Source organism: Cynoglossus semilaevis, chromosome 11 (genome assembly GCF_000523025.1).
Source record: "Cynoglossus semilaevis isolate Cse_v1.0 chromosome 11, Cse_v1.0, whole genome shotgun sequence".
Classification (NCBI taxonomy): domain Eukaryota; kingdom Metazoa; phylum Chordata; class Actinopteri; order Pleuronectiformes; family Cynoglossidae; genus Cynoglossus; species Cynoglossus semilaevis.
Genome location: NC_024317.1, coordinates 11149804 through 11160018, shown reverse-complemented (window position 1 = coordinate 11160018; position 10215 = coordinate 11149804). Strand labels below are relative to the sequence as shown.

At 41.6% G+C, this 10215-nt stretch overlaps 2 protein-coding genes across 5 annotated transcripts in view; both read right to left on the bottom strand.

The window, feature by feature from the left end:
- Positions 1-10215, bottom strand: part of LOC103386273 (contactin-4-like) — a 695358-nt gene that overhangs the window by 3232 nt on the left and 681911 nt on the right. The gene's annotated exons all lie outside the window — the stretch shown is intronic.
- The window catches only part of frmd4ba (FERM domain containing 4Ba), a 41481-nt gene continuing 37000 nt past the window's right edge, over positions 5735-10215 (bottom strand). For 3 of the 4 annotated variants that reach the window (XM_008320502.3, XM_017036513.2, XM_025060305.1), the window contains 3 exons: positions 9705-9837; positions 8945-9196; positions 6595-6827 (listed from right to left, as the gene is read on the bottom strand). In XM_008320502.3, coding sequence (XP_008318724.1) covers position 6827; positions 8945-9196; positions 9705-9837 — 386 coding nt within the window. In that variant the 3' untranslated portion in view covers positions 6595-6826. Of the gene's footprint in view, positions 6828-8944; positions 9197-9704; positions 9838-10215 lie in introns of all 4 variants that reach the window. The other variant, XM_017036515.2, reaches the window with a different exon arrangement.

The following is a 10215-nucleotide window of genomic DNA, read 5'->3' as shown; positions in this document are numbered from 1 at the left end:
GCACTCTCGAGCTATTTACTCTGACCCATTGCTCTGTCCTCAAAGATCCATTTTTTATATTTTTGAAGTGTAATTAAAGTTTAATAAAAGTTCCTAATGAAATGCACGGATCGCTGTAGTCCTCTCTTTCCCACCATTCAATCCCGGTCGTCGCTCTGATCCTACAGACAGAAGACAGATCAGTGGCTATAATTAAGATGGAGGCTTCAAAAGAGTGTGAGGTCACGTGACCCTCCGTGCCTCTTCTGCACCTTTGACTGTTTAATCTTGACAATGCCTCCTGGCTGATGGATTGACTGACTGTCTGCCTTTCCACTTGCCTTTGTACTGATCAATGGGCTCCAGTAGATTATAGTGTGGAGAGCAGAGAGTGTGGCACAGTGACTAAGTGGATTCATCTGCAGTCAGTCACTTCCTGATCCCAGTCCCTGCTGTGTCAGCTACTTTCCACTCCTTCCTATTGGATTCCATTTGGAATCGACAGTGATGGCCGGACTCTATTTGGACCCTAATGCTCTGTGTAAGGGCCAGTGTGTGGGGATATTGAAGTGTGAAGATGAGGATGATGGGTAATAAAAGGACTCAGAAGTCAGGGTGGCTGGTGTTTGACGTGAGGTATTCTTTAAGTGTAGTTAAATGAGGTTTTGACTAGATTCAGCCTAAAGACACTGACACCAAAGGAACGTCGTTGTCAACCGGGCGAGTCAGGCGACTCTCACACACCTTTGAACTGGGAGGATTCGTTTCAGCTTGACGTCACAATAGGAGGATTCGTTTCAGCTTGACGTCACACTCATCACACTGAAAACAGAGGACTACTACGTTTTTATATTTGTCATCCGTTATTCAATATAAAGATTAAACTACTTAAAATTAAATTACTTTCTAAACTTAACCTCAATTTAGATACATTTATTATTTCTTTAGGTGTTTTTGCTTGGCATTTTGTCTATTGTTTTGAAAAAAATACAAAAATTAAAGATGAAATTCAGCATTTAAGAATTGTTGCTCAAGTTCCTAAATCTCAAACGTTAGCTGTAATACAACCACACGCTGCATAAATTACCTTTAGAAAGACTGAACCTTTAGCATCCAACACACTGCTTTTCCCTCTGTAAGGAATGTGTGATCTTTTCGAAACTAACCGACTGGTGACCTCTGCACACTCAGGTGTAACAGAATATCAGTGGCTCTCCAGTTTTACTTCAAGGCGTTACCACCCCTGTGCTAGCGCAGTGATTTATGTCCTAGCGCTGCGGTGCCTCATCCTCATCCATATTGTGAGACGCGGAGGAGTGGTGGCACAGACACGGGTGCTACTGAACTGAAGTGAAGTCATGTCTCTCAGGCCACAGTGAAGGCCCTTGTTCTTGCTGCTGCTGCAGCTGCTCTAAGGAAACTACTAGCACACGTGTGTGCTGCCAAACACACACCAGACAGGTGTTGACCCTCTGCCTTCCCTTCATCCAAACACATGCGAGCCTGGAGAAGGCTGCCTTTCTGCTTTTAGTATTTTCATCAGGGCGTAGGAAAGGTAGTTTTTATGGGTTCAAATCCAAACAGCTGCGTTACACCTTTACAAAGCTAAAACAGTTAGCCAACTACAATAAAACGTTTTTTTTTTTTTTGTTTGTTTTTTTTAAAGAATACTGTCAAATTTTCCAAACAAACCATTGTGAAAGGGGAATTTTTATCCAGCTAACACCTACACAAAGCTGGAAGAGCTAATGTTTTATAGCTTGTTGGGCAGATATCTCACTACAACAAATGGAATTCAAAAGACAAGTCTTTTGGGGCACAAAGCTAACGTTTTATAGCACAGTGAGTAGTTAGGCTAACTATAAAGTAACAGTTGGACTGTGAAGTACTTTGACTATGGCGTTTTAATATCCTCTCCATTTTGTTTTTATAAACATTTGCTAAACACTAATCATCTAAATTTGAAATATTATATACGATAATAATACTCATCAATTTCTACACTGTTATTGTCAGTTTGGAGATGTCATTTCTATGTAATTTTTGTGTAAAATACAGTTTGACTCAGTTGTGTGATAAGATAAGGTTTATGAAAATGAAATAAACCTCCCCCATGATCCAGGGCATATCAGACTGTTCAGGGCCCCCACTCTGATGAAAGGGGGAATGGAGCTTCATACAAACACAGGCAGCCTGACCGACATCAAAAAGATTATTGACGATGTATCACATTCTTTACATGTTCTGCCTTTTGATGACAAATGTTTTACTCGGGCTGTCGTGCAAAGGAATAATGCTTGACCTCCTAAACCTTCAAAGAGATTAGGCCCCTCGTGGTACACCCCATAGCTCACACACATAGGCCCCCTGGCTGTGTAATATTGTTCACCAGGGAGGGCCTTTGCTGTAGCAAAGCAGTGAATGAAATCCATGTTACTACAGTGTATGTTGGTGGTTGTAGAACTGTGTTTTATTTCAAAAAGGTTTATGAAGTCTAAGGGCCAGTTTTAGTCAGAGCGCACTCTGCTGGAGTATATGGTAACTACTTTTTATTGTTTGAGGCAAAGTAAATTTTATTTCTTAAATGTCGAATTGCAATGTTGTGCAATTTTATGACATTCTGTGTATGTCAACATTGATCATTTGGAAACTCTTCCTAGCCTGCAGGTGGTGCTAATTAGGCATTTGATTTGATTTGATTCCTGTTTGATGATTTAACCCTTGTGTGGTCCTTAGGGTCATTTTGACCACAAACAACTTAGCTGTTTGTAGTTCAAGTACTTTATTTTATGTATTTATTTTACTAAAATGTAAATACTTTATGTATTTTAAACACTTTACTTTTACTTTTTTTTAAATTTAAACAAGGGACTTAGGCTCCCAATTTTAAAAATATTTTTTTATTGTTGGTAATCGGTTGAACTGAAGCTGAATACAACAAAAAAACAACTTTGGACTTGCAACATGTCCCAGGTGTTTAATTTCCACAACACAAAGACTAAAAGCAGACAATAATTGTTCATCTTATAAAACTTAAGTCTGTTTTCGTTTGACCCTCCTGGTCCCTGCTCCTCCACCTACTCCTACTCTATTTGCTCAAGAGGCTTAAGCTTTCAGGCAGCTGATCTGGTTAGCTCGCTTCACAACTCAGAGTGTCGTTCAACAGATCCGGCTGCTGTGACCCACGCCACAGCTGATCATGTGACCTGTTAATGATGACCTCCTGTGACCTCTGCAGCCTGCTGTACCATCATGTGAGCTTCCCTCGTCCTACAGGCTGGTAAAGCCCCCCTTCTGCCTTCATCGTGGGAGGTCATACATGTTAGCATGTTATACATTTTAAACAATACACCGTCTACAAAGAATGTTTTTCTTTGTAGACAAAGTTGTTAATGCCGCGAAGTGCCGCGTGGCGGTGGTAAAAAGATGGTACAAGACTTTCTTAATAAATGTATGGGCGATGGCGACGTAATCATGAAACGCTGTAGGTCAAGGATGTCGTAAATTGAGAACCGCCTGTTATAAGTCAGTAAGTAATTTTACCAACTCCAGCCTCTGTCTATTTCACTGCTATTAATAGCAGATTCTTATACATTTAGTTGCATTACTGCCCCCTACAGGCTCAAATTTTCATACACAAGTGAAGGCGCTCAGGAAATGTTTCCAACATTAAACACAATGAAAATAAAATTCCAAGAACATGCGCATTGCAGCTCTGGTGGAAGTAAATAGGAGTGGTGAGTGGGGGAGGGGTTGGGGGGTGGCGTAGGGGGTGATTGTGTATGCAGTGGAGTGTCAGCTGGAACAGCTCCTCCTGATGTCTGGCTGCAGCTGGTGTGAGGCAGCAGAGGAAAAAGAGACAGCTGGATGACAAACGCTGCAGCCCCTCTCACTGCCTGGTGAGGCCAAGGACCTGGAAGTACCCCAGACCTCCTCCTGAGGAGCATAACATCCAGGAAGGCACTGCAAGTTAATGAAGTTTGACCCAGTGGTAGCAAGGTGGTGATAGAAACGAAGCAGGAAGGGAGGGAGGAAAATGAGGTGAAGGGTTAGAGATTATCTATAGGGTGAAGGGCGGAGGCTTAATACTTGTCTACAGCAGACTTGTATTGTTAGGATCCCTGCAGGGAGGAGGGTTTGGTGCCATAAGAGACGCCTTCCTTACAGAGACCAAAGTCGGTCAGCATTACATGACCACCACTGTCCAGCAGGATGTTCTCTGGTTTGAGGTCTCTAGAAGAGAAAGAGACTAAATGTCAGTTGGAAAAATGGACAAAACGTCAAAACAGAACGTGAATGTAAACAAAGCCATTTTCTGTGTATAGCGCTTCGTGATGGCGTATTCGTCCACACCGCTCGCCAACTGTGCGAACTATTCACTGAGTTTTAAAGCCATAGGTTGGAATAATGAAACAAGACTTTCTCAATAAATTTATAGGAGGTGGTGACATGGCCACGAAACGCTGTAGGTCAAGGATGTCGTAAATTGAGAACCGCCTGTTATAAGTCAGTAAGTAATTTTACCAACTCCAGCCTCTGTCTATTTCACTGCTATTAATAGCAGATTCTTATACATTTAGTTGCATTACTGCCCCCTACAGGCTCAAATTTTCATACACAAGTGAAGGCGCTCAGGAAATGTTTCCAACATTAAACACAATGAAAATAAAATTCCAAGAACATGCGCATTGCAGCTCTGGTGGAAGTAAATAGGAGTGGTGAGTGGGGGAGGGGTTGGGGGGTGGCGTAGGGGGTGATTGTGTATGCAGTGGAGTGTCAGCTGGAACAGCTCCTCCTGATGTCTGGCTGCAGCTGGTGTGAGGCAGCAGAGGAAAAAGAGACAGCTGGATGACAAACGCTGCAGCCCCTCTCACTGCCTGGTGAGGCCAAGGACCTGGAAGTACCCCAGACCTCCTCCTGAGGAGCATAACATCCAGGAAGGCACTGCAAGTTAATGAAGTTTGACCCAGTGGTAGCAAGGTGGTGATAGAAACGAAGCAGGAAGGGAGGGAGGAAAATGAGGTGAAGGGTTAGAGATTATCTATAGGGTGAAGGGCGGAGGCTTAATACTTGTCTACAGCAGACTTGTATTGTTAGGATCCCTGCAGGGAGGAGGGTTTGGTGCCATAAACACAGGCTTGACGTGTAGAGGAAAGACAGAAGTGGAGGTTTCAGCTCACAGAGGGTGTGACGGCTTTTAAAGACCGGTTCAGTGGCTTCACCGCTTAAGGACACACACAAACACACACACTTAGTGTGTACCGCAAGGTGCTAGAAAATACAGTGTGACAGATGGCTGCAGCAGCAGAGCCATTTAAAAACACATCAGTTTTGATCAGCACGATTAGCACTTAATCAACTAATTGCCACTCACATCAACAACTGGGAAGAGGCCAGAGATACAGCTGCACTGTGAGGCTACTGCACAGCACAGAATTTTAACCAAATCAAACTGTTCAGTGTTTGGACATGGTGCAGTCAATAGCCAAGGAAGTAACTTGAACGTTAGCACAGGTACGTACAGGGAAGGATGAAATGAAGTTAAAAAAACAACAACAAAAAAACAGTTACCTTTGTAAGTGTTTCAAAGGCTTCATACAGACGTTAGAAATGAAATCTTCAGAAAATCCTACAAGTTCAGAGCGTCCAGATGGAAGCCACTCTAAAAGTATTCAGAGCATCACTTCTGTCCTGATGACAATAGGTTGTGGAATAAATGCATATAAATAAATAAATACTGGTGTGAAGACATAAATGCTGATTTAGTTTTTTATTCCAATAAAAGTAATCATAAAAATGACTAAGAACCAGCTTAACAGTTGTGTCACTATATATTACATGCTTTTCAAATCCATATAAAATGCTCTACAAAACAGACTGAACTAGTGTATTTACAACAGCAACATTTACATACAGCTTCATTCTCTGAGACAAACACAGGAGCACCAGTCCATGATGTCCAGCATGGATGAGCAGGAGAATCTAGACATTTAAACAAAAGGCAATCTTGACTTTTGTTGTTGTTGAGGCGACTGATCAGATGTGGCAGTAAAATCCATGTTGAATGGTTTACAGAATACTCTTAGGTGAGGCAGAGCAGTATTATTTGGCTCAGGTGTGTTGTTTTTTTTGTTTTGTTTTTCTAACAGTGAGATGGACTCACTGTCAAATATACTCAGAGTAGAGGAAGCACAAACTGATGTAACCAGATCTGGTGACTGTACAGTTCTAGGAGATGATGAACCAGTTCTTTTTTTTCTTTTTAAATTCTTCTCCACTTGTAATCCTTCATTTTTGATGATGTTCTCATCGATTTTTGTCGTATCCTTCATGGTAACGTTGTTCACGTACGTGTGTACGTCAGTGTAAGAACAGTATGACTCACTCGGTCCTTGATCGTTTACGGCTCAGTATGCTCAGTACGACTTAGTCTTCATCTTGTGACGGTGGAAAACACTGGAGAGGCTTTCGTCCACATTGCCTTTGGCTGTGCCACACAGACCACAGGAGGTTGTGGGACAGATGTGTTCTGTGTGAGTGCTGTCACTACAAACACGATCCCAACGCATGAAAACACTCCATATAATTTCAGTGTGGTTTGTTTTTGGCAACTGATGTTGTCTTGATGGTCAGAAGATGCCGTTGAGTTCCTTCATTCTTTGGATCCCATACACTCACACATAAAAAGTAAAGGGTTAAGTGCATATTTAAGGCACATTGACAAATCTGTCAATGGTGAAAAGTTAGGCAACTACACAATGGTTCCTGGTTTGGAGTCCTCATGCCAGTAAATCTTGTCGCACGGCTCCATGGAAGTCTGCACATGGCTGCTGATGTCTATGTAGGACCTGGAACAAGCAGAGGAGATTCAGGTTGTTAACAACAACCAACAATGATTGTTTGAATACGTACTAAAGTCAGATACTGTATGAGATGAAAAACAAATCTAGGTAGAGTAAGCCCGGTAGCCAGCAGCTTTTAAACAAGTTCAAAGGAAACCAAATGTAGAAGCTCAGGATCGAGTCACACAAAGCTTTTGCAGCCAATCAAAAACAGGTTGTGCTCATGCTCAGGCACAGGAACATTGAGAAAAAAAAGTAAAGAAAATGAGAACAGAACAGGCCACGGTGAATCAGGTCCATGCCAGTGAAAAGATAGCCAGGGGAATAAAAGGTGTTTTATCTTTTCATCACCACAGGCTGTTTACAGACAAGAGATCAGCTGTAATGTTGAAGCAAACATAAAGCCCTACTCTACTCTACTACTCTCTACTCAAAATGCTTCACATCATGACTGAAGTGTCTCGATGGGGAAGTGGCTGATGAAAAACAACAGGATATAAGATAAGATAATCTTATGCAGATAGTTTCTGCTAAACTGAGTTTTTTTCTCGTTTTAATCTGCTGTCGTTTTCTAAACCTGTGTCTGAAGATAAGCTGCACAGAACGATAACAAATGGACTTTATTCACCAGGGCCAGTGCACATTACTAACAACTGAGCCGCGAAAAGGAGCGGCACATTTTCTGCTTTCTAAACAATTTAAAGAAGCTTCAGTGTTTACAAAGAAACACTGATTCTGAATTTACTAAATCTGAGAAATATAATAGACACTACACACTTTATAGTATCTGTAAGAAAGGTGCACTACGCATATGAACATGGAGTATGTATCACACTGGACCAGAAAAGCAACAGCGAGATGACACTGTTCAAGGAACAATGTTTATGATTGACAAAGAGCTGTGAAAAATCCTAGTTTAGTTTTTAAACCTCGCCTGGTTCAGATGCTATTTGTACAGATGTTAGCTGATGGTTAGGTATATTAGAGTTCAGGATTTTACCCCACCTTAACCCAAGATTAAACATTCTGTATCAACAAAACATGTACACAATACACATGTATTTATGTACAAAAAAAAAAAAAAAATCACACAACGTCAGTGATGTGACAATGTTCAGTGGTCACATTTTCTCTTTGCCACACAAGTAACTCTGCTACAACCACAACAAAGGACTAATTTATTAAAGGAGCTGGTTTAAATGTACAGTTCTGTGGTAAAAAGCTGTGAGTACTGCAGCTGGAAATAAATGCAGGGGCAGTTCATCGATACTGGTTGATGGCCTTCATTAGAGCTAGTGTTTAGGTGACGACAGACCATCATTGTTTTCTGAAAATAAATTTCACAGTGTTGTCACTGTTTCAAAGGAAAAAGGCCATGGATGACTGACCTGTGTTGACACAATAAGGAAACAATGCAACTGCTTGTTTTTAAATACATTAATAACTTTATTTTATGCTTAGTAGTGGCACTTGAGGTTCACGTTTCATTGCACATGTAATAACATTTTAAAGGCTATTTTAGTCAAAAGCAATTTCTAATGATTTTAAGTTTTTGTTTTAAGCTGCAAAACATCCACAACAGTTATTTGAGAACAGGCATCCTGGGGTCTCTAATAAAGGACACACCACATGAACCATGTGCAGTTCTTCACATAGCTGTCTCTCATCCACGCTTCTCTGCTTTGACATTGACATTTTTTTGGTTTTAGGAAAAAGTTAATTTGCACCACACTTCTCTAAAGCACCACAGGCCACGCCCTCATACAATAGCTACACCTCTTGAACTATTATGAACATCTGTACACAGGAGGTATGGCAGTTTATGAGCAGGAGCCCCAGCATGGCAAACATCAGAGAAAGGAAGGAGAAGAAAAAGAGAAAAGGACAGAGTTACAGCAAGAGCTGTAAATGTGACCACTGGAAGGCAACATGTTTGCCCTGAAGACAAAGTGGGGGCAAGCATTATTTGAGAAAGCCATGCAGTTACTTCATTATTGCAATGGACGCATATCATTTAAGGAATGCAAACTTTACTTTTAAATTCACAACAGCAAGCAGAATTAGAGTCACACTGCAAACACACTAGGGGTGTGCACAAACCCCAGCAGTGGCTATTTACTTACTATGAGCTACCTTTCACAAAGGAAACTTTACTGAGCCTCTGCCCTCCTGAGGACTGTGTTCTTGCAGGGCTGGAGGCCACCTGTCTGACACGACAAGTGGGGGAGGAAGAGGAAGAGAGAAAGGAAGACGGAGGCAGGGAGGAAGAGGTGGAGGAGGTAGCAGAGGAGGAAGAACTAGCAGGAAAGAAGGCACAGCGCCTCCGACCATCAGGGCTGTGGCAGGAAACCTTTAAAAGCTGTGTGGCACCAGATCTACAAGAAAGGGTGGTCCAGTGTAGAGTTAAGGAGGAGAAGGAACATCATTGTCAAGAGCTGAAGAGAAGGTGATTGCTAGCTGCTCTGTAATCTATAATCCCACCTCTGGACCATTTCACCAAAGGGGGGGGGGGGGGGGGGGGGGGGGGGACTGCTGAAATGATTACCTTTCTCTCAAAGGTACCTGGTTTTAAGTACATTCTTGTCCCTTCTCTACCACCCTTGTATTTTACTCAGTTCACCTGAAATTCTACTTGAATTACCTCATCAGTCTTACCACCCCCCCCCCCCCCCCCCCCCCCAAATTTATCTTTGGAGATACATAGTACAAACAAAGATATCAAAAGGCAAACAGTAACATTTGCTCTACACCAGCCCATAAACCTGGTGTGTGGGGGGCAGTCAATCTAGGTGGTTAAACTGCAGCTTAGCTCTGGGAATAAAGGGGATAAGGAGGTAGCTTATTGGATAGGAAGCTGAGTTAAGGCCAAGTGTTTTTTCTTACCTGCTGTGTGTTGGGTGACTGTATGGACCTGTGCTGTATGGGTACGACTGCGGTGCTTGCATTGGCATACTGTAGTCAAACATACCACCAGTTATGTGACCATGCCAATTCCCAGTAGAGGACACAGGAGAAACTGAAATAAAAATCATGTTAGTACATATCTACAACCAAATACGTGTCAGTAAAAATTGCTTCGTTACCTGTCATATTTCATAAAATAATTCAGGTTAAAATAGAAGATACTGGAGGATAAAAAATGTACTGAATAGATATTGGTATTGGCAGATACTCCAAGTTGCAGTAATGGTATTGAACATGGAAAACTTGTATTCATGTCATTCCTAATAATTAATAGAAAAGCATATTCACATAAATTAACAATCATTTGCTGTTGGCAAGTAAGCTTGAAGCTCTTTCTTTCCTAATAATTTCTACAGAAACCTGAATATTCAGTTTTGCTCTACAATAGTATGCTCCTTATTAGTGCCTCATTATCTGCAAAAGAAAAAAT